Source organism: Oryzias latipes, chromosome 3, assembly GCF_002234675.1.
Source record: "Oryzias latipes chromosome 3, ASM223467v1".
Taxonomy (NCBI): domain Eukaryota; kingdom Metazoa; phylum Chordata; class Actinopteri; order Beloniformes; family Adrianichthyidae; genus Oryzias; species Oryzias latipes.
In genome coordinates, this window is record NC_019861.2 from 24512132 (window position 1) to 24538624 (window position 26493).

Sequence of the window (26493 nt, forward strand, 5' to 3'; positions counted from 1 at the left end):
ACGCATGTCTGATTTGGTCAATGGAAATATTTAATTGGGAGCAAATACACAAAATATGACAATTATGATGACAACTAGGAACAAGTTTAAGCTTTTGATGAAAGTACCACAAGGCCTAACATTTTAATTGACATTTAAATGTCAATTTTATCAGAATAAAACAATAAAGACCTAAAATCAAAGCTGGATGCAGAAAAATGATCAAAAATGCACAATTTGCCCTCATCCTCATAACAAATATGAACTAAAATCTTTGGTTAAGCAGTGCCTGGCCATGGTTGAACACTTTACATATTTATTTTGCCTACAATATATTTTTAATTTTTTTTAATTCACTCATAAAAATGAGTGAATTCTTCGGTACTTTCTGAGCTCTGCTAGAATCAATCTCACAGATTACTCTTGCCAAACAGTGCAGAGCCCATCTTTTGGGCTCATTATTTATACAAGAATAGTGACACTGATAAATAAATTTCCAGATCATTGGTGGATAACAGCTTTAAAAAAAAGTCCATCTTGGAGGTTCTGTGTGTGGATTAAAGAACATGCGTTAGAATGTGGAAGTGGTCGAAGTCGGGAAGGGTGAGGGGGGGGGGGGGGGGGGGGGGTCACAAATCAACAGCAAGGTTGAGCTACTTTTATGTACTTGATGTGAGCCACTTTGCACCCGAGGGTCTTCGAAACGCCTAAAATGTAAAAGGGCTGGCAGTTGTTGTGTGAAGGGGGGGGGGGAGGGGGGGGGGGGCACAGGGGATGAAAAAAGGGGAGGATGCAGGGAGTCTCTGGTGAAGAAGGGGGAGGAGAAAGAGGGGGGTGAAAGGTTGTAAGTGGCAGGTGGTGAGGACTTCAGGTTGCTATTAGATGTGAGAGCGTAAATGCTCGACGGATCACACTGTAGCCGATGGCTTTTCACACAGGAAGGTTGAGGAACATCTCTGTGCTGCAAGTGCAAAGTCATGACTGCTGCCAAGTTTGCTTCAGACTCTCATGAGGGCGTGAAGAGTGTCAGAGAGCGTGTAAGAATAGCAGCTCTGGGAAGTTGAGAACAGTGATCCTGCTGGGCTCCGCATTCTATTTTTTCTAAACACTGGCAGCTCATGTACAGTAGAGCTTTTTTTTTTTTTTTTAAACCTAAAGTGGGGGGATTTTAACTTTATCTTTATTGTTCCAGGGAAAATTTCAGAGGATGTGGATAACTTCAAGGGTCAGGTCAGTTGTAATACACTAAACTCCTGTCAGCATAAAGAGCTTTCTTGACGTTCTTTTCTGAAGAAACTGTCTTATCCACCCAAAACGTTTGTGAAATGAAATATAGAGGATAGATGTTATAGTCAAAGAACAACAAATCACACATCAGTTTTCAAAAGCCTCAGGACAACAAGTTCCAATTTTAGCCCTTTAAACATTCTGTGTTTTATCTTTCTACTTAATGAGGCTGATGTAAGAAAAGAAGAGTGAGAGCTTATTTTCCTGGAATTCCTCAAATAGCCTGGTGGCTGCAATGAGAGATGAGAGCACAGATGAGAACATGGTGCAGGACTGTGTGGGCACAGCTACTGAACAATTCAATGCTTCATGTGTTTTTTTTGTTTTGTTTTTTTGGATGACTGTGATAAATTTTCTTGTTGTTGATTTTTTTTTAGTAAAAGTTCAAACTAAACAGTAAAGATAGTTGGTAGGGAAGTAGTTAAAACAACAAATTATATTTAAAAATATTCAGAGTGTTTTATCACATCAATTCAGAAAATAAAATCATAAAACACTTTTGGTTTTAAGGACATTTTTCCTTTTTTTTAAAGAGCACGCGCAGTTTGGAGAACAGTCTATTTGTGGGTAACCTCGCTGCTCCCGAAGCACAACCTTATGATCCCCCCACTCAGCTGCAAGCAGCGAACCTGTTTGTGAAGCAACAGTGCCATCTAACGGCAGCTAAACGCACTGCAGGATTTAAATCCCAAACATTGTTTTATCAGAAAACATATAGCAGTCATCTAAAACATAACATCAAAAACAAAACAGAAAATATTTCACTTTATTGATTTATTTGTACATATAATAATTTAGAGATTTCTGTAATAATTCTGTATCATCACCATAAAGATAAATATATCCTTTTTTATGCTACAAACCCCTATACATTTTATCCAAGTATTAGTTTAAATGTAAATATAAAAACAATGCTTAGGGAAATGCTTAAAGCATCATTTGAAGAGACATTAGGTTTACAAAGACCAACACAGGATTCAAGTAAAAAAAAAAATCCTTCTTTTAGGTTAGACAATAAACTAAAATGAGATTATCTGCACAAAAGTGGCTTTGCAGAGGCAGATTTAAAAATGTGCTTAGATTCAGCTATCATATAATAAAACCCCTTCAACACACACATTTTTGACAGCTCTAACCACAAAGTTACAGCTGTGACAGATAATATGTAAGAGCTCAGTGCTGAATTAGTTGACAAAACTCTTCCATTTTTTTCTGATAGGAGTCCGAATGGAGCCTGGATTTAAAACAGCAGTTTATTTCAGACTCATGTTGCTAAATGAAAATGTCCACATAACCTGTGTACTTAGTTACTATTGTTTTTTTTGTGTGCAATTCTGTTCAGAGATTTAAACGCACTTAAATGTGTGGAAATGAAAAGAAAAACTAATTAGAGCATCAGATCTGGGCTTTGACCCAGCAGAGAAGTGGGTATTAGCTGTCCAAATATTTACTAAGGGGAATTATTACATCCCTGCGCCAGCTCCAATATTTACGTGGCTTAAGGGCAACATGTGCACAGTTCCAGAGATGAAGAATATAAGGCTGTGAATTGAACATCCTGTAAACATGTGACCAAGTTAGAAATACCGAATGCAAACTTCACTACTGCACAATTCCACGTTAAGGTTTTGATGTTGGTTTCCATCCACCCGTCCACAAATTGTTGTTACCTGAGGGGGGCAGTGAGCACCCTGGACAGGTGGCTATCACAGTGCACTTGGGGTTTCAGTGTTACTTACTATGAATGTCATCAGATCCGAACCTTCAGGAGGTAACTTATCAAGATGTTGTAGGTTCAGATAACTGTTGAGAGATGTGATCCATGTGTACGAATCTCCTCTGACGGCATCATAAACACAGTACAGTGACAGCAGTTTCACAAATGTCGTGTGAATGTTGCAATCACAGAGTCAAGACACACAAACCAGAAGTCCAAGCCACGGCTGACATCGTTTTTAGGCATGTAGCTCCTTTTTGTTTTTTAGGTTTGTTTTTTCCTTTGACCAACCAGTGCAAAAATCCTAAAAAATATGAATATTCAGTGTAAATATCAAACAAAGCTGCTTTCAGGCTATAAAAGAAAAGTAAAACGCCTTTTAACTAACCCTTAAGTAAAAAAACAAAAAAATTGAAGACATAATTATACATTTAACAGATTCTGTGATACATTCTGGACTCACAAAAACTTTGTTATGAATATCATAATGTGATAGAAAAAACACAATCTTGTTGTATTTTTGATTATTTTTTCCAGTCATGACACTTAAATTGAAGCTGCCCGTGAGAAAAGAGCGTCTGTCCTTGTTTTTCTTCGGTTACTCTTTCTGTGGATAAGGTTCTAAGATGAATTCACCCCCTTTTCCTTCTTCATGTGACTGTGGTTTCAGACACTGAATGTTGAGTTCTGTTTTCCTTTTATACGCTCCATTTACTGAGTCATCACCTTGTGAGTTTTCTTCTTATCATGTGCTTTTCTCAAAGAAGCGCCCGCTGCTGTTCTTCCTGCAGGAATGCCTGTTTCTCCATCAGTTTCCTGAACTGTCCTTCCCGGTTGCTGAGCAGCTCTGTGGGATTTCCACACTCTGCGATGTGCCTCTGATCCAGCACAGCGACAGTGTCTGCGTTCTTGATGGTGGACAGGCGATGAGCAATGATCACCACTGTCCTTCCTGTGAATAAAAGCAGTGCTGACTTATGAATTGGTTTCACACACAGGCGGGTTATTTTACAAAAAGGGAGAAAGGTCAACCTACCTTCCATCAGACGCTCCAACGCCTCCTGGACAAGAGACTCGTTCTCCGAGTCCAGTGCGCTGAAGACAGAAAAACTGATTGAACAATCACAGTGCAACAGATAAAGCAGTCATTATTTTAAAGTGCCTCTCACCTGGTGGCCTCATCTAACAGTAGGATCTTTGGATTCTGTGGGAAGAAATTGTTGAAGACACTTAAGCAAGATTTCATGAAAAAACCTAAAGTAATGTATATGTTTCACTGAAATCAGTCGGTTTGTTATCTCCCTTTGATTGCATTTTGGATAGAAATGTGATTAAAGAGAAGTTCTAAAAGAAAATGCCAATATTTAAGGAAATGCAGTGTCTCTGGACCAAAGTTTTTTTTTTTTTACACAAATACTGTGGCATTTACCTTAAGCAGAGCTCTGGCAATGGCTATCCTCTGCTTCTGACCACCTAAAGAAAACACACAGAATAAATATCAACGCATAAAGATGCTCTAAAGAGAAATAGATGCACATTTCACCTGTTAGACTAAAAAACACAAAAAAGATATCTGGTTGAGTGGGTTCTACATGTAGATTCGATTTGTGTAACATAGAGATTGGAGTATTTTAGAGATAGAAATAAGGCATTTAGACATAAACTATTAATTGCTGAATGACATGACAAGTTACTTAATACAATAAACTATGAAATAAATGCAGCAATTATCAGGTTAAATTCCAAAACATGGAATAATTGGATGATATTTTTAATTATGAAAAAAAGGGACAAATGACTATAAATGTATTATTATACTATGTAATAAACCTTTTGAAAATGTATTTGTGTTTTATGTAATTTATATTTCTTTTTAAATGCCCATTTTAATGGATTTTCAGTCAACATTAAATATAACCATTTTTACTTTTGTTCCTGCAATGCCATCAGCTCTGCGCTTGGTTCCAGGGACCAACTTAGTTAAGGGATCAATGTCCAGCAGTAGTTCTTAAAATTATCAGGGAAAATACATTGGAATTTAGATTTTTACTATCTTGAATTTTAAAATGTTAATGCATAGTTTCAATGTGCAACTTCTCTTACATATTACTTATAAACAATAACTTTTTTTTCAACACAGCTATTTTACTGCCTTATTCTTTTTATTATTGAATTTGTTCTCCTATTGTTTTATTTATGAATTTTTACTTTTTATTAAAAAGTGTTGTAGTAATTTAAAAAGTGATTCTAGTCCTCCACAGTCAGAGATCAGTAGATAAAAGAATTAACAAGTTAGTTAATTTTTACAGGTGTAGTTTAACCCTTGAACATAAACCTGCTAGTGTTTTAACAGCCTAAGTCCTCCAGAAACAAGCAGATATCTGGGAATAGAATCGGCTTTTCCACCACAGAGCCCTACCTGACAGCAGCACTCCCTTCTCCCCCACAACCGTGTCAAAGCCTTTAGGAAATCTCTGGACAAAGTCAAAGGCATTAGCTACTTTGGCGGCCCTGTAGATGTCCTCTGTGGTCACAGCATCAGGGTCCGTAGCACCATATGCTATGTTATCCCTGATAGAGCAGGAAAACAACACTGGCTCCTAAAAACACAAGCACAAATGTAAAAACGCTTTATTGCAGATCAGAAAAAGCATAATGAGAATGCAAAGTGTTAAGTATATTCTAGTACCTGGCTCACAGTTCCAATGTGAGCTCTTAGCCAGTACGGATTTAAATCCCGGATATCATGTCCGTCAATGGTGATGAGTCCTGCAGAAGAAGAAGTCCTTAGGTTGCCGTTTAGGAAAACTGTAATGACAAATCTGCTGCAGATCTGTTCTACTGTGCTCTCACCGGAATCAGGATCATACAGCCTGAGAAGAAGTGACACCAGCGAAGACTTCCCTGAGCCACTGGGTCCCACTACAGCCATGATGGTCCCGGCTGGAACCAGAAGGTTGAGGTTCTGAAAAATCTGAGCCTCTTTTCGAGTCGGGTAAGCAAAGGAGACATTGCAGAACTCCAGCTGGCCTTTGAGCTGCTCCGGGGGAAGGACATGGCCTTCTGTGGATGCAAAGAAACGAGTTTCAGCTGGACTAAAAGACATGGTATTTCAGGATTATTCTGCTGTGATGCATCTGCATAAATCTTACCATCTAGAGGAAACTCTGGCTTTCTTTCAAGAAGCTCCCAAAGTCTGGCTCCTGCTCCAAAACCCTTCATCAGCTCAGAGTAAAATGAACTCAGACCTGAGGAGAAAATGTAGGCAAAAGACTTTCATGTTCAGAAACTACAAAAAAACGTCAGTAGATTTAATAGGGTTACCTGCGATACTGATGCCAACCCAGAAAGTGTACATGAGGAACGATGAGAGCTCTCCCACAGTCATGTGGTGATTGGCCATCAGAAGACCTCCTTTGTAGAGCACTGACAGAATCATGAGGTTTCCACTGAGACCAGTCTGCAACACAATAATGCAACTTCAATATTGCTGCATGTGAGAACAGTTCCTCTCACACATCACTACCATTCAAACAAACTGCAGGGAAAGCTCACTGCAGAAGTCTGCCACCACTCTGAAAACCTGTTTTTTGCCGTAACGAGACATAGTTCCTGGAGCGATGTGGTTTTTGTGTCGGAGCCAGAAAGCAGAAGCCCATGTGCAACAAGTCATTTGTCAACTGCGGATTTGCATCACTACAAAGAAACGTGCACATACCACCCCGAAGAAACCGGCTCTCATTTTAGCTTCCTTCTTAGCCAGGCTGAGGACAAAGTCTGCTTTCTGTTTGTAAGCGTTGACCTCCGACAGCTCCTTCCCAAAAGCTCTGACTGTCCGTAGGTTGCTGATTCGCTCTTCTGCCAGCTGCAAACATCACTTCATTAGAAATCCTAACGGTGACATAACTCTTCCTACAAATTCAATTTACTGACTGCAGGGAGGACAACAATTATATTAGGCCTCGGTTCGGTAAACAGAGCCGTCTCCCCGACACGATCAGCAAACCTCAAATAAAAGGGGCTACAAGGACGAAAAGCATCTAGCAAATTTGAACAGCAAGGTATGAAATGGCAAACGTATTATTCCACTTCTTGAGACAGTTTGTGTACCTGTGTGGCCTGTGCGAGCGCGTCCTGTGTGCGTTTTGAGATGGAACGAAGGTATCTGCCGTAGATGACAGCCAGAGCAGCCATAGGTGGAACAATCAGCAAAACAAAACTCGCCAGGCTGGGAGAGACGTAAAACTAGAAGACAAGAAAGTGAAAAATGTTGCTGACAATCTAAAAAGTGGATATTCAATCAAGAAGATAATAATACATGTCAAATTTTAAAGTTAGATGTTTTTTTAAATGAAAAGCCTGTTAAAAAATATAAAGGTGTGATTATTAATTCAAACGATAAAGAAAACTGTATCATAATCCACTTTACAGTGTAAATTAAAGCCTGATTAATATGAACATTTATTTATTGCACTTTAAAGGTAAGCTAATAGCAACATCTTTTCTGTTATGGTTGTACATGAAGGCGTCTTCATCGGCTGAGATTGCAGACATTTGTGTGCATAAACTGTATTTTATGGGGTTTTTCTACACAGATCCAGTTATAAAAGATAGAACTAATAGGACAAAACTGAGTCAAAGTCCGAGCTAGGTAATAAATTCTACCGGAAACTCAGCAAGATAAAGGAGTTGGGAGGAACGACTCATTTGATAAGCTCGTGCATAAACACATTGATTAGTATCAGCAGCCAAGCAGGTGTAGCAGTCACTTAAGGGAAACTACTAATTTCCTGTTACTAATTAAAGCCCTTTTTGCAAAACCTGATGTACAAGAGCCATGTATTATTGGATCAGGAATGCAGCAGGAAACTGGCAGCACGCGTACACAGGAAGGACGGCGAGGATGAACACAGAAGCTGCCAAGAAAAATCACATCTAGTTCCTTGTTGTGAGCAAAAGTGGGTGTGGCCTTCTTCTGGTATCTGGCAAAAGTGTTTCTGGCAAGTTTGAGATGACTTCTCCCTCACACTTGACCTTTTAAAGGTCAGACTGACAGCAGAAAACAGCTTCACGCTCTTTAGGTTTAAACAAAGTGACCTATAGGCGGATATCTTTCTGACAACTACATTCCAAACATGTCGGTTTCAGAGGACAATAAGTAACATAAGTTGTCCAGATTGGACCTTAAGGAGGCAGTCACTTACCATCATGCTGACACCAGCAACTGCCTGGGCGACGGCTCGCAGCCCATCCGACAGATTGTCTGTGATGGAGCGACCCACAATGGCGGAGTCAGCGGAGAGCCGGTTTATGAGCTCCCCGGTCCGGTTCTTGTCAAAAAACGCTACTTCCTGTCGGAGGATGGACATGAAGATGGAACCTCGCAGATTACGAATGATCTGTTGGCCTGGGAAGAGAATAGAGTGAAAAACAACAAATGATGCATGGAAAAATTTATTTTCTTATCAATTTAGGAATTACTGTCTGATATATCCATTTATTTTTAGTTTTGCTGCCTTTGCTTTTGTTGTTCTTGCTGAAAATTGCTTGAAATTAACCAATTAATCAAACTGTCAGTCACATTCCAAAACAAATGTTTCCTAATATCACAAGAAAACAGACATGGTGAACGATCAGGAACAGATACATTCTGATTCAGACTATAGATCCTTGTCAGCTTAAACAAGGTTTTGTAAAATTTGCTGATAAAAAACATTTATCTCTAGATAATGTGGAGTCTGCTATTTTCAGGAAGTTTCTGCACCTGGGTGATGGCTGACAAAAAGTAACCCAGAAAGTCACTTTCCATAATACCACAGCCTGCTGCGAGGATTTATGCATCTGCAGTTCGAATCTAAAATAAATGTTTAACAGAAAAGATAGAGGGGCTGGTGTTACCCCATTTAAGCGAATCTTGTCTAATCTGACGGAGCAAACTGCCCGACTCTATAAAACTACTTTTAATTTATCAATTACACAGCTTCGATTTTCCATTTTAACCTTTATTTCCTTCGCAACTTGCAGTGATATGAGTAATAAAAGTTCATTTTGCACAGATTAGTGTCAACACTGAGGTTTCTTCTCACCTGAAACCTCCATGAGGTAGACCCTGGCAGCATTGGCTGCTCCGCCACACAGGAAAACTCCCGTCAGCATGATGCAAAGGGATGTGAGGGACGCTGTCATCGTTTCTATGTCGGTTCCAGTGCTGTAAATGGTGTCTATCACTTTGCCAAGAAAGAATGGAGCCGACATGGTCACTGTGCTGGAGACGGTCAGGAAGCCAACAGCAGCTAGGTCAAATCGAATGCAAAGCGAGATCAGAATCACTAAAAAGATACAAGCTCTTTATCAATCTGGATGCGGAGATGGCTTTGGTCATTTAAAAGTGTAATTTACACAATAATAGGCAATAAAAAAGTAAGATACGTTTTAAAAAAAGTTAAATCAGCATTGCAGGGTATTAAAATGGTAGGAATCAGAAACCTAAAAACAGTTTCCTTCTGCTTTTTGAAAAGCAGCAATTCTTATATGTCTGAAACTGAAAAGTGTGTTTATAGCAAACATAAAGTGAAATATCATCAAGGGCTATGCAGGTGATAAACATGGTGATATTTTCTTCTTTAAAGCTTTTGTATATTTAAATCAAGCACAGAAATAAATATTCTGCTTGGCAAACAGAATTTAACTAAAATGTTTACGTGAGAGGTGTAACAATGTATTTTAACTATTCAATTCATTTCATAATTTGTGATTGCTGTTACGATTCATAGTCGATATTGATTCCTTTTGAATGATCCGATTCATTAAGCTAAAATCAATCCAGGACGTCTTTAGCCAAAAATCTGAGCAGTGTGACTCAGAAATCCCTGGTACTGAAAGATAGTCTAGTGTAAACTACATATGTGTACAAACAAACAACTAAACAAGGGTGAATGGCAAATCCATTCACTGTTTAGTTTCCTGAAGTTCAGCCCTCTGTTGTTTTTCCACATCACAATAATCCATATTGGAACATTAATAGAACATTCTAGCACACTGTGTGGTCGCATGTCTTTTCTAAATTCAGTGTTTCCACACATTAGACTGTAAAGATGAACTGATCATGTTTTGCTGTCATCACGTGTGTTGTCTGCTGTGATGGTCGTTTTTACGTTATGGTAAAATAAACCTACCACGTCTCAATCCAGATGGTATTTTTCATTTATAATCAATATTATTACTTCATTTGGACACAATTTCAAATGTTATAGCTCGATTGGATTAACAACTTTCCTCAGACAGATAGATCTGATTGGGTTGTAGGAACAGACTGATTGATTTACCCCTTACAGCCCTATAGATGAAACAGATCAGTGTGACTGTCACACTCTAAAGAGAAAGCAGTGATGCCATCCATGATGACTGGCGGCAAAAAGGATGCAATTGCAATCATAAAGAAAAGAAAAGTACTTTAAAGAAGAATCTGTAATTATGGCCGAAAATAACATCTTGGATGTGCTTTTTATGATCTGCAGCTGGGGGGTCAGAACAGCCCACCTGCCACTCTCCATCTCTCCGGATGAGCGAGTCTTAGGATCCGTTTGACATCCTCCAGAGGGACGCTGGTGGGGGGCTGCCGGGCTTCCTCTGCGTCCGCCCGGTTCTTCTCCACCTCCGCGGATCCCGCCGAGGAGGAGCTGGCGAAGGCAACAGGTGTGTGACGGACTGCTGCCCTTCCCCGGCCTGCCGGGGTGAAGAAGAGGAGCGAGGGACCCGACAGCGGACGGAGGCGCGGGACAGAGGTGAGGGGTCTGCCCCAGGGAGAGAAGACAGGTGCGGGATGGACGGAGGACTTTCTCCGGGGAGCGGCGGGAAGCCTCGGACCATAATCCATCCAAAACCTGGGCTGGGTCGGCTTGAATTTACACAACTGCATCCTGCGCGTGCAGATCGGCACGCGGAGCAAAAGTCGCATGTTTAGAGTTGATTAAATTAAAATAAATAATGATAAAAAAAACTAACAATAAATGATTATATTCCCATCCAGACTCAAAGACCACAAATCCAGTTTGTTGAATTGAAATATCCTCCTAAAGAGACGTGTAGGTCAACTAAACGCATCCCGATGCGTTCAACTGTGAGGTTTGTTGTCGATCATGTCCAGATTTCAGGCGGTTATTGTGCACTTTATCAGTGCGTGACAGCCGCCTTCAACCCCAGTTTATCTGTTATCGGCGAGCAGCTCCCAAACCCCCGCCTGTCCCCGTCAGCTGTCACCCGGAGCAGGGCAGAGGCTCGGCCGGCAGCGAGGGTCACTAAGGCTCAGGCCCACCCCGGAAAACTAACCGAAAAACATCTAGAAGGAGAGGAGAAGACAGGAAGAGAAAAGGTGACCCTGTTTCGGTGTGAGTGAACGGGAGATACGGTCCCTCCACCTCGACGAGGAATTCAACGGCTGATGACATAAGGAAAGATCACCAGGCAAAACCAATCAATCACAGAGTGATCTAAAGTTTTCTGTTTTCCCCAAGTTACCTGATGTAAAATGAATTTTATGCATCATTCTTGTCAACTATAATATAGAATACAAAAAAAACATTATCGTACTATCGGCACCTATAACAACAATAATAATAATAATAATTTATTATTATTATTATTATTATGATAATTATATAACAGCTGATCATCACTGATAATGATAAATAGTTCAAAATTTTGTAACAAAAGAATTGTTGTTATTGTCATATAATTTTAATTGCGTCATATTTGGAGGGAAAATGTATCAGTGGGATGAGCAGCAGAACTATTAATGTGGGTGAAAAATTAGCAGACCCTTCTCCACCAACTCCTGACAGCAGTTTCTGTCATTGGCTTTAACTTGGTGTTTAGTAGACAAGATGATGAAATTTCAAGAATGAAGACCTCAATTTAAGAATTTATTCATCTAACAAAAGGGAGCAATGTGGAAGAAGTATGCAGAGGTGTCCTCACACCAACTTGGCACATCCTCGTGCCAGTCACCAGGATCAGACACTGCTGTCAGTTGGATCCCATTTTTCAACCCATTTTTTTACACTTAACACGAGTGTAAAATGAAGTTGTAAATACTTCTGGAAGGTCGCTTCATCCTTCCCACTCCCAAATTCTGTTAGTTAGTTAATGGTATCTGATAAATCATTCACTATGGGGCAAGCACTAACAACATCCCAATTGCATGTCCCTTATATTTGTGGCATCATTTGTAAGGGAAATAATATGTTTATTAACAGTTTGTTGTAACCAAAATAAATACTTGGCAGTATGGCATATTTTGATAATATAAAAAAGTAAAAAATAGAATAGACATGATCAGAAATACTGACAAAGTAGAAAAAAAAAAAGTAATATCGATGGTTTCGCCTTTTGATTGCTTTTGACTGGCAGGCGGGGTGAAAGTTCATACGGCTGAAAACAGGAGACACGTGCGGAGCAGGAGCACATTTGTGAGTCATATTTATTATAAAAACATTTACTGTAACTATAATAGATCATTTATTTTGTGGCCTGATGAGGTGTGTTTTCAGAAAAACCAAAAAGCAGGTCGTTGGTTTGTTAGAAAGCAACAAAGTAGCTTTCTGTCTGTTAGCGTAAAAACGTGTAGCTCGGTTACGGGTAAGAGACAAACACAAAGGCAAACTTTGAAAGATTTGGACACTGGTTTGTCCACCACTTTTAAACACATTATTGTTTCTAAATGGAATCTTTTGAGTGAAATCATGTATTCTGTGAGTTTTATTTGTAGCTCAACATTTAAGTTACACCTGATGGTTTGTATGCTGAATTCAGAACGCTTGCACAGCCTGTTCTGTCTTAAAGTTTGGATCGCTATTTTCGCCTTTTACAGTTATCCACTCTTTCTTTTTCATTAGTTTAGGATCGTGTCCCAACAGCTGCAGCCATGGCTGCCATCTACTCTGGTATCCATCTGAAACTCAGGAGTCCACAGACTCCATGGGAGGATAAGTTGAAGCTGGCGCGCTTTGCCTGGATTTCCTCTCAATGTCTGCTACCCAACAAAGAGCAGGTGAGACGGAGCTAAAAAAGAATGCAGTCACTGATTCTGGAAGTCACCCCACTTAGGACGTAAGGTCTGCAATGGTCAACATAAATACACTACAATTGGTAAACAGAATGTAAGAAAAAAAGGAATCCAGGAAATCAAATAGTTTGATCCTTTTTTTTTTAACAGAATTTTTCTTCAACAGGTGACATTAATACAGATAATGAGTGGAGGATAGAAGAACTTCAAAATTTGAAGGAGACAAATACTTATTTTCTGTAACATTATACAAATAAATTATTAAAAAATCATTCAATTGCATTTTCCTGGATTCTTTTTTACAGTCTTTCTTTCATAGTAAAGGTGTGTCTGTGATGAATGTTAAAGACCTCTCACCTTTTTTAGTGGGATAACTTACAGAATCTGTGACTGCCAAATGCTTTTTTACCACACTGTAAATCCTGGTCACAGATCATGATGCTCTTTATCTTTTTTCAAAAATGCTTTGATGTCTTTTCTGCAGGTGTTGTTGGACTGGTGCATCTATGCCCTCACTCTCTGGCACAATAAAAAGGCAGAGCTCTCGCTGGATGTTTTGGAAGGCCTGTGGCACTACCTCGATGACGTCCTCCACAGCCAGAAGCTCCAGACGTTCCTAAAGCAGGGAAAGACTGTCACTCTTAGGCTCAACTTTGCACAAGTATGTGGACAATTAGGTGAAACAGCCGGGGTTTGTAGGAAATCGTATCTGATGCACTGACAGCTTTTTTCTCTGTTTACCTTTAGCTGCTTGTTGACCTTCTGTGTCCACATGGCCAAGCACCGGTGTCCATGTTCACCATCCTCAGTGTGTGTCGGGGGATGCTCTCTGCTCCTGTACTTGCATCTGTTTTTACTACAAAGTATGAACTTTTGGTCAATCTGCTGTCCAAGTTGACCATGTTGGCTTGCCACGAGATGCAAAAATCAATGCCTAGTGACAGCAAGCTGGCATGCACAACTCCTGCCCTAAACCAGCCAGAGTTTGAGTCTCACCTGTTGCCACATGAATTGAGGAAATCTTCCCCTTCAGCTAATTTATTTGAAGTTTTGCTGCAGGTGCTTTCATGTTATTTGTCAGTGCAGCGACAGCAAGCTAACCCCAACAGAGTCTTCACTGTGGTTACCAACCAGCTCATCCAGCCGTTGGTGCTGCTCAGGTACATGCTAAACTCTCAGGACTCAAACCTGCGCCAGCCGCTGCGCAGAGACATCCACCTCAAGATCGACTCCATCCTTCAAGTAGCTCTTTTCCCTAACGAGCACCTTGCCACATACAAAAAGGAGCTTTTGTCATCCAAAGAGGATTCTGGGAAACGGTGTTCTGGAGCGACAAAAGGGCCTTTAAAACCAGTCAGTGCTGTGCTCTGCAAACTGAACGCCCGGGGTTACTGCGAGCCTTCTCTGTACTTCGCTGTGAAGTGTGACGCCCTGTCTCTGCTTTTTAAGTTTTTCCTGGAAAGCTATGGAAAACAAAAGGGAGACACGGATGAGGAACACAGGATGCTTTGTTTTTATTTCCTCACCAAACTGACCCCAGCTTTAGATCTTCATCCTGACGGAAACTCCTCTGAAACTGAGACGACCGCTGAATCCTCCTGCAGCCCAGAGAACTGGAGCTTGGCTCTGAAGGCCTTGGAGTCCCTGCTCAGCCAGGTTCTCTCGGCTGACATTTATAATGTGGCTGCTGACCGAATCCGACATGGAGATGTTCAGCTCAACTTTTACAGAGGCGTGGCCCAAGTTCTCTATACCCAGGCAAAGCCCAGGTAAAAAGCAGCTTCTGATTTCACCTTTTTTTTTTTTTTAAAACAAGCATGTCCAATCATATGTGTGTTTAACACACAAAGTGAAGTCATGATTCTTTTTTTCTATCAGCATCCCTTCCTGGTACCGCTGTCTGGAGGTGCTTCTGAGTCTCAATCATCTGATTCTTGAACCAGACTTGGACCAGGTGTTATCTTTAGCTTGGGTAAACTCAGATAATATGGAAGCTCAAGTGCAACAAGCCAGACAGGTGTGGATTTAAAGAGAATAGAATGTTTCACAGATTAGCAAATTTTTTGTCCCATGAGATTAACACACTTGTTTTCCTAACAGCTCATAGTATGCAGTCTCCTCCAGACCTACACCAAGCTCCGTCAGCTGCCTCGTCTCTTCTCCGTGCTCCTGTCTGTGATCTGTCAGCCGGCTCTGGATGAGTGCAGACCCCTGCTGCTCCCTGGGGGCATCACCACATCCCTCAGGGCCTGTCTTCTGGAAACACCCCCTTCTCAGGTTGTAGAAATCTGCTCCTCGGTGCTGGAAAACATCAAGACATGCATAGCGCCTGGCCTGGTGAGGAAGGAGCAGGAGGCCGAGAAGATGGAGGTTGAAGGAGCACAGGAAAGCCAAGAGCGAGAGGACTCTTCACTGAAACTCTCCTCTCTCAGTCTGCTGCTTCATGTCGTTTTGTTTAGTCTAAAAACTCTTGACAATGCCTCTCCTGTGCCTTTAATTAGGAAAAGCCAAGCTCTGATGGAGGAGATGCAGCAGATAATCAAAGAGTTAGAACATCTGCTGTCGGCAGAGAGAGCAACATCTAAATCAAACGCACAGTCGCTCCAAAAGGTTTCAAAGAAAGGCAAAAAGAGAGAGTCAGCGAGCACTTCAGCGACAAAAGTAGAATTCCTCTGGATGCAGAAATCCCAGGAAGCAGCTCTCCTGCTCAGATACACCTGGGTGGAAGTGGACACGCTTTTCCACATCTACTGCAGCAAGTACACATCTGTCGACCTATCTGTGACGTCTCTTATGAGCCAAACTGAAGCTTCTTCTAGTTCTCCATTGCTGGCCCACATGGAGACTCTAGTATCAGGGTCTTTCCGGCTATCAGTTCACCTTCCTTCCTGCTTGTGTTATCTGCTGCTTAAACTCCTTGCCTTACAACAGATGAAGAAAGTTTTGTTAGATAACACTTTATTCTCTGAGCCAAGCGCTGACGCCCTACTGAAGAAAGCAGTCCAGTTTGTTTTATCTGAACTGCAGTTTGAGGTGAAGCCAGCAGAGGAGGCAGTTTGGGATGGCCAGATGGGCAGCGTGGAAGCCAAAACCTACCCTATCGCACACTGGAATCTTGTCACATCCAACTTGCCTTTGATTGCTCCCTACATGAGCGGAGATGATGCCGCCCACATTGCACAGATCCTCGTCACTTCCACGCTCAGACATATGGAAGGACCCAAAGATTTGCCTCCAGACTGCTTGACTTTGTCCCTCATATCTTCACAGCTTTTGCAGAGCTCAGTTCTCGCGGAGATGAAATCTCTGTTCTCTGCTGTGGTTTGGTTCCTCACACAGCGAATTATCGATATCCTCAAGGCAGGAACTACTCCAAAGGTTTGTCCTAAAGTTCTGAGGCTTCATGAGAAACAGTCTGGAGGTATCCCTTTGCAGAAAGATGTTACACAGACTTTGTCCGCTCAAGAATTGACAGGAGTCATAGTTGAGGACGTTTTAGCCTCTTTTCAAACTGCTGATGTGCTTGTGTTGCTGACAGAAGCTCAAACTAAAGAACTGATGAGATTGTTGCAAATCTTCACAAACCTTAACCCAGACGGAATGAGCTCTGAGGACCTTTCCTTGGTCTTTCTCCTCTTGTTCTTTATTTTTGCTTCCACCTCTCAACATCTGGACCGGAGGAATGTGGACTCTTCTGAATCTGAATGGGGCATTTGCCTCCTGGGGCAGTTGCTTAAGATACTTGGTTGTCTCGTGGAGAGTAAAAACTTTCGAGGGGTTTTGAAGCTCATCCATGGCAGTACCCTGCTTCAGATTGCTGTTTCCGCTCTCCTGTGGCATAGCAACAGTGTAAAGCCTTGTGTCTCAGGAAGCTCTCACTGGCTGGATGTTGTCAAAGCAGCGCAAGACTTCATCAGATCGTTTGTCAATTTGATTATCGTTAGAAACAACAGTGTTAGACTCAACTTGGACAAGTTTGCTTCCTTTCTTACCGCTAAGGAAGTGGCAATTAGGCAAGTCGCCCAATCTAGTTCTGGAGCGTCTGTTCAATTTCTGTTGGCCGCCCTGACTTCCTTCTCCCAGGCAATGATCACCAACTTAGGAAGAAACCAGCCAATGGATCAAACTTTAACTCAAGTTCTCACACGTGTTACCGCTTCCCTGGCACCAGCTGTGGAGTTGGTCCTGAAGCCGCACTCTGCCAGTCAGTCAACCAGAACTCTCAGTCAAGCCTTTCTGGTGGACGTTGTTACCGTCATGCTGCGCTGTGACCTGGCCACGTTATCGGGGGAGGATCAGAGTGGGACTCAACTCATTCTCTCTCATATGACTCTTTATAAGAGCTTCTGCCAGCAAATATTTAGAGAGATGAGCTCTGCCTCAAGGCCAATGGACTTCCTGGTTTCCTCTCTGTGCTTCTTGGCTTCATTTTATGCAGCAGTGGAGAAGATGAGCAGAGGCCGGGAGCAAGGAGAGGCCAATGATGAAGCAGAGCTGGACAAGCTGTACAGCCAAATACTGCAGGCCGTGCACAAGCTGCTCACAGGTGATCTGTAATTCCCTTACTGTACTGTTTTGTATTGTCACATCTCATCATTTACATTATTTAGGTTATTGTCAGACATTGAGGGTTACTTTGCAGGAGTATATATCACAAAATGAGCAAAGCAAGCACTTAATCATAATGGGACACCTTTAGTATTTCCCCTGAAGATCCAGCATCATGTCTTAAACTCGTGTTTAAAAAGTATTTGTTTACTACATGTAGTTTTCACTCTGTTCTTTAGGGTAAAATCTAACAGATGTGGTTAAGGAAGTTCCTTTGATCTAAATGTTGCACATCCTTGCTGTGCTCTCAGCTCCCTGGCTGTCACCTGCCGGTGTCGTGGATCTGGAGCCCACAGTACAGGAGCTGTTAAGCCATCTGGTTGAGAGAAGTACCACACGTCAATTCAACCTGCTTCTACTCATGGTTAAAGAAGGGCTGGATATCTGCAACCTAAGGGCAGGAAACTACAGGGTAAGCTCTAATTACTCTTAAACATAAAGCATCTAAAACTCTTATTTCAGGGTTTTCATTTATATATTTCATTTTTATTTCAGTTTATTGTTATTTAGTGTCCATTTTCTGCTTCAAATCTAATAAAAGAAAAGTGGCACTAATTACCTTATTTCATTACTTTTTTCATAAGTCAGCTCACAGTTTTTGTTAGATTTTACAAAACATTTATTTTCTAGATAGCAAAAAATGATAATTATACACTAAGTAGAAGGTTTTCTGATTTTGAGCTTTAAAAAGTAGATTTATTTTTCTTTTATGGCTATTAAAACACTTATTATATGCATTTCATTTAAAGTGCAAGATCTGTCTTCCCTAAACATCAACAAGTTTTGGATGTGTTTTCCCATTTTCTTCCTGTTCTCCAGGAGGTGCTCTCTGCAGTCATCACAATTAAACTGCTGTCCGGCTGTCAGCTACCTGAGAGCTGCTCCAGAGCGCTGTGGCTCATAGCGCCTCAGATCATCTCTGCTATGGTGGTGAGGAAAAAAATAAAACTCTTTACAAACATTTACAAGCCGGGGTTTAGATTCCAGGCCTCAAGGGCCGGCATCCTGCTGGTTTTTAAGAAATTCTGCCTCATCTGATGTTGATGACCTGAACCAGGTGTGTTTAGCCAGTAAGGAGCTTCAATGGCAGGTTAGTTGGAAAACATGTGGAGCACCAGCTCTTGAGGCCTAAAGTTTGAGAGCTGTGATTAACAGAATGGAGTGGAGAGCAAGCTTCAGTGAAACCATATGTAAGACAATTCTGAAAATGTTGCTTATATATGTTTAACTTGTTTGGTTTAAGTTATAAACAAGGAGGAGAATATCAGTATTTTAGACAAAAAATAAATGCAGTTCTTTGCCGTGCTGTAGGGAGGCGCTGTTTTGTAAAATAAATATTTGCAGTGTTGAAAATCTGTGGAGCAGTGTTTAGTTGACGTTAAAGTGAAATTATTGCATTTAATTGAACTGAATCATTTAGGACTAATAATGAAATATTTTTCAGAAAGAATTCAGATAAGATTGCACTGAACTGCGTTAACGTAGATCTTTATATGTTCAGAAAAGGCACTTTCAATCAGTATTTACTGCATGCGTTTTATTTATAAAACATTCTTTTCATTTACAATGTATTTTGATTTATAACAAAATGCCTGATTGTTTTTTTGTTGTTGTGATCAACCAAACCAGTAACTTCCTGTCTGCCAGAAAACTGCTTCACATTTTGGAAGGCTTCGCTGCTGCTGCATTTACCATGTTAGACTTTATGTTTTTAAGGTTAATGGTGCACTGAGGGTTTGAACAGTCACTTAAATGTCAAAGCAACACATTGACAGCTGTTTTTTGTTCAGGTTTTCTCTTCTAGTCCGTACGATCTCCTCCAAACAAGCCAACGTGTACACTGCTGCATGTCGTTCTTTTACAGTTATCTATACTTAGAACAACCATTAATTACCTGCAAGTCATTTTTTATTACATTTATTATGTTCTTATTTTGCAAGATGTAAATTCAAGATTTCACATTGACAATGAACACTTATTAAAGCCTTTAACAATATTAGAAGTTGACTTTTCCCCAAGCAGATTCACTGCACAGAGCTTGAAGAAAAATATACAACAAAGCAAGTTAGATTTCTTTTTAAAAGATTTACATCATAACCACCTTGAATATGTAGCATTAAGTAAAGATTTGGGCTCAGACATGATGAAAAAGGATCCTTAACATGTGTTCTGTAGTAATTCATTAAAGTTTGCATCATCAGTCTTAAAGCTGCGTTCAGATCTTTACTTTCTTTTTTGTGTTGCAGTTCTTGGTCAGATCATCCAGTCAGGATGTCTCCTTGACTCTTCCCTTCACTGTTCCCACGGTAACATCACTGACCTCACTGCTGCGCTGTGGAGAGGGCTTCATTACCAACGCTCACCATGTGGTTTTGGCTCTCGGAGCCCTCCAGTCGCTGCCCTTAGAGCACCTGAAGCCGTCTGTGTACCACGCCATGTTCCTGGCTGTTCACGAGGCGCTCTTCGCCATCCTCCAGTGTCATCCTCAGGTACCAAGAAACAAGAGTGCCATCTGTGGGTCTGAAACTGACTAGAAAGTTCCCTTCATGTGTTGTTTAAAATAAAAAAAACTTTAAAATTATTTATTTGCAAACGTTATGCTCGTTTTAAATTGTTTGCCACTTTTGAGTGTGGAATTTCATATTAAAACCAGATCTGTGGGCAGTTTCATTTAAAGTTGTCCTTTCCCCATTCTGCACTACGTCCAACAAGAAGAATGGTACTACTCCTGGCCTCAACACATGCTGACGCTAAGCCGTGTTCCACAGAGAAACGATGCTTTCAGCCAGAGCATATTGCATCTCAGAGCTGCAAAAATCCATGTCACGCCTAAGGTGTTTGCTTAAACATCACCAATTTCTTACCTTAAATACAAACAAAACAACCCACAGTGTTTAGCTTTAGAGGAAATTATGTTTTCCCCTCACAATCAGTCTCTGTTTTGGTACTAAACTGTTATATTTTTCCGTGTTGAAAATTTTCTTGGTACAAAAACAAAGAAGGATTGTACTGAGCTAGCTGTACTGAATTAGACAAGGAAAAGAACCACCTAAGTGATGGCAGATGTGAGTAACGGTGAAAGATACTGTTAAAGGAGAGCAGAACCGGAGAGGAGTTAAACAAACGAAAAGGAAATGTGTTCAAATGGAAATTTTTTTTACTCTTTCAAATCAAGAAAGGAGAAAAATGACCATGAGATTCCAATCCTGCTGATATTCTCCTTTTTCTTGCTGTCTTCTGTTCACAGCAACTTGAATATCTATGTTAAGTTATGACTCAACCGTTTTCATGCATAGGCGTGTCTAAACACTCTTATTACTCTCTTTGTCAAACAGAAAACTCCAAATGTTTGTGTAATTAACCCTTGTGCTATCTTAGATGACCCCACCCTTACATTGGTGTGTTCTCCCTACCATGATAAAGGTGGATAAAGGTGGAAAGATTTCATGTAATCCATGGACACCAGTGAAGAGCACAAATCATTGAAGAAAAAAGGTTCAGAGCACTGTCTAGTGGGCTGTCTAGTGGGTCTAGATGACCCAACTCCCAATGTTAAAGTGCCTAGCATAGCACAAGGGTTTAAGAGAAATAAGCAGTGCATGAATGGTGTGTCTTCTGTGTGTCTTTAGGTGATGCTGAAAGCGGCTCCATCCTTCTTAAGCGTCTTCTATCGTCTGGTGGCCTCTATCGTGCAGGAAGGGAGGCAGAGAGGAGACACCGACACAGGTCACCCCTGTTATCATAAAAATATCACTTCCTGATTTCACTCTGTCCATCCATCTATTTTTCCAGTCTTCCATCCATCCATTTTCTTCACTCGTTGAACCCGTCGCTGGGCTACTGTCGATTAAAACTGCTTTTCTAAGCTTTATGGTATTTATTAATAAACTTCTTTAACAGCTGGTAAATCAAGTTTACTTTGTACAACAATGTTAGAGCTCTTTCCTGATTCTGATGTCACGTGTTGTTTGCTCAGGGAAGCGTTTCTGTTAGTTTTAGATTTTTTTTGCAATGGTAAACCCATGCTATTGAACAAATCTGCTCTATTTGAAATCAGAAAGCTAATTTAGAGAGCTCGTGCGCACACCGACAGCTCTTTGAAGGCATGCGGTCTATCAAGGTTGAGCTTTCACAAGTTTGATTTGTCTTGAAAGATGACAAAAGCCGCACAACTCTGTTCTAAAAAGCTTAGGACCGAATGCAGTTGAATCGAAAGAGCCACACATGCCAGTGATGTCCTTCTTCCTTTGTCGTTAATGGGGACTAAATTGAATTCTGAAAATAGTCTCTTTCTGAATTTTCGATAGGCATTTTCTATAAATGAGAACAACCAGCCCTCCTTTTTCTCACATTTTGCCTTGACTCCACTGTTTTACTGCATTACATGCATTGTTAGTAAAAGTGACCAAGAACTTGGGTGTTCTTGTAATCCAACTCTTTCATTACATATTATGGACCTCATATAACACCACAAGGTCTGCAAACGTCATTTGCCTGATTAAAAAAGTGAACTCCTAGAATTTGTTCGCAGTTTATTGGTGTAACTTTAAGTGTCAGACTTTGCATCAGTGAATGATACCAGGTCAGTTTTTAGTTTAGGAGAGGGAGGCGGTCATTTAAATTTAGGTTGATTAATTCATTTTCTTATGTTTGACATAAGAGTTTTTTGTAATTCAACCTTAAAAAAATTAAACATTGCAGTCTTTAGGATTTTTTAATCAAATCTACTGTTAAATCAAAAGCTTTAAAATGTATACGGTGCTTTTTCCCCACCAGTTAGTTGTGTTAATATTATTGTGTAAGAATTAGACCCAAAGCCTGAATGTCCAGGCTTTATGATTGAGTGGTCCATCTTTAGTGTGCAAGCAGAAGGACTGACGGCAGTTGTGCTTGTCTTTTAAAGGCGCAGAGACTGATGTGTACTTGGAGTGCTCCATCCTGACAGAGAGGATGTACTCTCACATAGCAGCTGCAGCAGACAGCTTCACCACGCTGTCGGCCTTCATGGTGGCTCAGTACGTCACAGAGCGGCAGAAGGTACACACTCCCACACCAGCACCTACACAATAATTGTCTTCTGATAGCTTTGTTTGTTTCAGAATGTGTGTGTTGCTGTTCTTATCCTCTGACAGAGCCGTTCAGGTCCTTTGTTGAACAGGGATAATTGCACTCTGTCATAGTAAATCAACACACTATCTCATTCATTCAAAGTAGTCTGTCATTTTTTGCAGCTGTGAGTCAGACACTCGCGTCATGGAGACAGCAGGACCTCCGCTGATCTCTTGATTTTCCTCAGTTTGTCTGCTTCCCACTGCACTCGAGGACTGAAGCTCACAGGCAAAGAAGGAGAAATATTTCAGTTCACTAAATTGTGGTGAACGGGCCCAGAATTACAGTAACTCCATGAGTTGGAGAGGAGCTTTAGGCTGGACGTTCCCTGAGAAGCTTGAGTCACGTCTGGCTTGTGAGTGTGGTTCCTGGCTGCTGCTGCTGCCAGACTCTGTCTATTATGCCCCCAGCCTGACTCAGCGCTTTTCCTCACCATGGAGGCAAATGTAAAAGTACCATCCAGACAGACAGAGTGAGACCAATGTAAACTTTTTTTTATTTGTAAAAGTATTTTGTTGATGCCCAAAGAAAGAAGTAAACAGATTATTTCAAGGTATTTTAAAACTTCTAATTCAACTTTATATTAAAAAATTGTTTTTTTTTTCTTTTTAACTCAAGTTTAATCAGAATAATTGGCTCTTATAACTTAAACAGATGTAGCTGAATTCTTAGCTATCATCACAACATACTGCACCTAATAAACATATATCTCAATTCTCCTCAAATTAAAAAGGATATGTGAAAGATTTTAGCATCATTTTTGTGTTTCATCCTTTTAGATCCTTCCTATTGTTCTATATGATTGAGGTTGATGAACAGTCATTTTAGAGTTGTAGGAAGCATTTCAGCTCTAGTGAATACCAGTGTTTCACCTTTAATGTCCCTGAAGACAAAAAAAAAAATTAATCCTGTCTGGACAATAACCACTGTCATTTTTATTCTTAGATTATATATTGTATAACATTTAATGTTGCACGTTTGACACATTTTTGGCCATTCTACAACTGTAGCCGGGAAGATTACGGGATTACTATTCACGTTCCGACTAAAGGCATTGAGCTTTATTAAAAAATAATATAATTAATATATAATATAAATTTAAGTATTTTTTTAAATTCAGAAACCATTTTATTCAGCAAACTTCATCAACAAAACTACAAAACTGTCAGAAAAAACGATTAGCTTGAGACTTCTTTGGATTTTCTTGGGATTAAACTGTTTACATGCCAGAATATTCTAAATAAAAAAACGGTTATCCTCAGCTGTTGTACCTTTAATACAAACTCATACAAAGATTAAACTAGTAGATTTGTAAATATTAATGTTCATATAAATGCAGTCATTGTGTAGAAGGACAATATTTCTTTGTCAAACTTCGGCTTATTTTTTTCTATCTAAAAAAACGTATGGCTTGTATCGAATTATGCATTTTTCAAAAATATAAATTTTCTTTTAACAAGAATGAGCACTTCTAAGTTCATTTCACTGAGAAAATTCAATTACACAAAGGAACATGCAAAATACTATGATGGCATCCAGATAAGGTAGAATAACCAAAACCACATGATGTCGCTATGGTTACCATCCAAATAAAACCCTTTGGAAACTTTAATTGCAGGTCACTTTGGGTTGGTTCACTGTGTTTACTCAAACCTGTGATATGTGGTTTTTCCTCGTATTGAGGCATGTAATTGGGTGATTTCATTTAAGCATTTAACTACCCCTGAAACACGCACAGAGCAGATAGATGCATCACGCTGTCATGGTGACCAACAAATGTCAGATGACTTCGATTGCACCAGCTCATGGTTTTCATGGTTTGTCTTACTTGAACTTTTGAGGGAATTCAGATAAAGAAGGCAATAGAGATAAAGAAGCAGGAACTATCGAATACAAGGTTCTGTCATTGTGATACCCCAGCGTTGTGAAGTTGCGTGTTGTTGGATAAAAGTCTGTAGTGTTTGTTTTCTGGCTGCTCTGATTCTGTCATCCCAGTCTGCATCTTTTGTTGCAGAGCTAGAAGTGCTTTTTTTTGTTGCACTGAACCACAAAGACACATACACCATGTCATTTGTATTGTGGTAAAATAATCTTTGGGACATGTACATATGATACTAAAATACAGTTACCTTGTGGGTTTACAGCAGTTAGTGAGTGATTGATGGTATCAGGATAATTTTATAAAGTTAGTAAAGTAAAAGAAAACCCAGATTAGGATTAGTTTTGTTGATGTCTCGTCTCTTACTATTTCATTTCAATATTTCTTTTACAATTTCTTTTTTGGTTTCTGCTCTTTCAGGTCACTCTGCGATCAGACATCAAGACGCATCTGACAGAGGGCATCTACTGCATACTGGACTTGTGCAAAGAGCAGGATATAAGGTTTCTGAAGGCCGGGCTGCACACCGGAGTCAGAGAGGTGTTCAATGAGTTGTACAGCAACTACACCCACTACCACAAAACGCAGAGGCAAGGAGAGGACAAGTACACTGTGTGATACAGTAAAACGTCTAGCATAGCTTTAAAAAAAGAACCCATGCATTTTTTTTACTCACCTTTTTGTTAATCACATCCATTAATTAGTATTTAAGATATTAATAAGAACTTTTTTATTTGTAAATGACCTGAAGAGGAATATAACTCGACTTGTTGGCTAGTCCTGAATGAAACAGTTTGGAAATGGTCGGTTCTGTAGATAAAGAGTGAACGGTTGAATAAGAACACAAACGATAAACCAAAAAGACTCTGCACACTCTGGATTCTATCCCTGAGTTTAAAGAGTGACTTTTTACAAGTTTATTTGCTGAATTCTGCATAAAGAACATTTAATTTCCCTCTTTTAAAGGAAAATTATTTCCATGCTTCCCAAATGTCATTGCTTTTTGTTTTAATATTCCATGACTTTTGTTCCATAATTACTTCAGACTTTATGGAGAAAATAAAAATGCAGTCCACACCTGGATGGGCAGATTGTTCAACCTGTAAAAGTGTCTTTTTTTTATTTTTATGAAATACTTTTATGAATTACTCTCATCACCACAATTAACAAACCTTCTCCTTCACTGATTCGTTATACTACATTAAAACCTAAAAATATTTTGTACAATTGGTCATACCTGATTGTGCTAGAATAGTTAAAGTCATCTTTAAGGGTTTCTTAGCTCTGATGAAATCACAACTTATCACATCTTTATGCAAAGCAAGTTATAGCAAACTGAAATTCATGGCATGAATTGTCTAAAGTAGAGGATAATAAAACCATCTTTTACCAACTTTAACTTTTATTTTGCACAGAAGTAACATCTACCTTTACTTTCACCTTAAAGAAATGACCCTCAAAAGATTGTTTATGGTACATCCCGTATCAGAAATAAAATGAATAAAAAAACAATGGAATGATCTATTGAAAAATAAAGTATAATACACTTTTAGTGGAAAATCTGTATTACTTTTTAATGATATTAATTTAAGTAATTCTGTGAGCATCATAAAACACACTTCTCCCCCAACATCAATACTGCAGTTTCCTTTTATTGCATAAGCACGTGTGTGCTGCAGCTTCTGACACTGAAACTAGTTGGATTCCTTATGCTCTGAAATGTTGTAAAGAGTGTGTCAGTTCCTTAGGTGAAGGGTTTCATGGTTGTTTTCTTTACATCCATAGCCATTAAAGTCATGATTCACTTGTCTGATCCTTTCACAGTTTGGATCATCTGATGCTCACTAGGAC

At 39.9% G+C, this 26493-nt stretch overlaps 2 protein-coding genes and 1 long non-coding RNA gene across 6 annotated transcripts; 2 read left to right on the forward strand and 1 right to left on the reverse strand.

Moving 5' to 3' along the window:
* Window positions 1-754: 754 nt before the first annotated feature.
* Window positions 755-4338, forward strand: LOC111947155. Its single transcript, XR_002872979.1, has 2 exons — window positions 755-1209; window positions 3775-4338. It is a non-coding gene; the product is annotated as an uncharacterized LOC111947155 (long non-coding RNA).
* abcb10 (ATP binding cassette subfamily B member 10) lies at window positions 2016-11526 on the reverse strand. 3 transcript variants are annotated; one of them, XM_023953545.1, is made up of 14 exons: window positions 10523-11526; window positions 9070-9276; window positions 8188-8390; window positions 7094-7228; window positions 6702-6848; window positions 6308-6443; window positions 6136-6231; window positions 5837-6046; window positions 5673-5752; window positions 5403-5583; window positions 4413-4456; window positions 4153-4187; window positions 3710-4078; window positions 2016-3287 (listed from the first exon to the last, which is right to left on the reverse strand). In XM_023953545.1, exons 1-13 carry the CDS (start codon window positions 10938-10940, stop codon window positions 3742-3744), a joined length of 2229 nt encoding a protein of 742 aa, XP_023809313.1. In that variant the 5' UTR covers window positions 10941-11526; the 3' UTR covers window positions 2016-3287; window positions 3710-3741. The 3 variants fall into 3 exon arrangements, with proteins under 3 accessions (XP_023809313.1, XP_023809314.1, XP_023809312.1); XM_023953546.1 differs by having other exon boundaries at window positions 2016-3935; window positions 4020-4078; window positions 10523-11522; XM_023953544.1 differs by having other exon boundaries at window positions 2016-4078.
* A 750-nt stretch (window positions 11527-12276) lies between these two features.
* urb2 (URB2 ribosome biogenesis 2 homolog (S. cerevisiae)) lies at window positions 12277-25750 on the forward strand. Of its 2 annotated transcripts, none has more exons than XM_011492328.3 (12): window positions 12277-12450; window positions 12877-13031; window positions 13531-13707; window positions 13794-14815; window positions 14925-15063; window positions 15147-17592; window positions 17906-18066; window positions 18474-18584; window positions 19901-20143; window positions 21284-21380; window positions 22558-22691; window positions 25063-25750. In XM_011492328.3, exons 2-12 carry the CDS (start codon window positions 12906-12908, stop codon window positions 25258-25260), a joined length of 4854 nt encoding a protein of 1617 aa, XP_011490630.1. In that variant the 5' UTR covers window positions 12277-12450; window positions 12877-12905; the 3' UTR covers window positions 25261-25750. The 2 variants fall into 2 exon arrangements, with proteins under 2 accessions (XP_011490630.1, XP_020555236.1); XM_020699577.2 differs by lacking the exon at window positions 12277-12450 and adding an exon at window positions 12523-12619.
* Window positions 25751-26493: the final 743 nt, after the last annotated feature.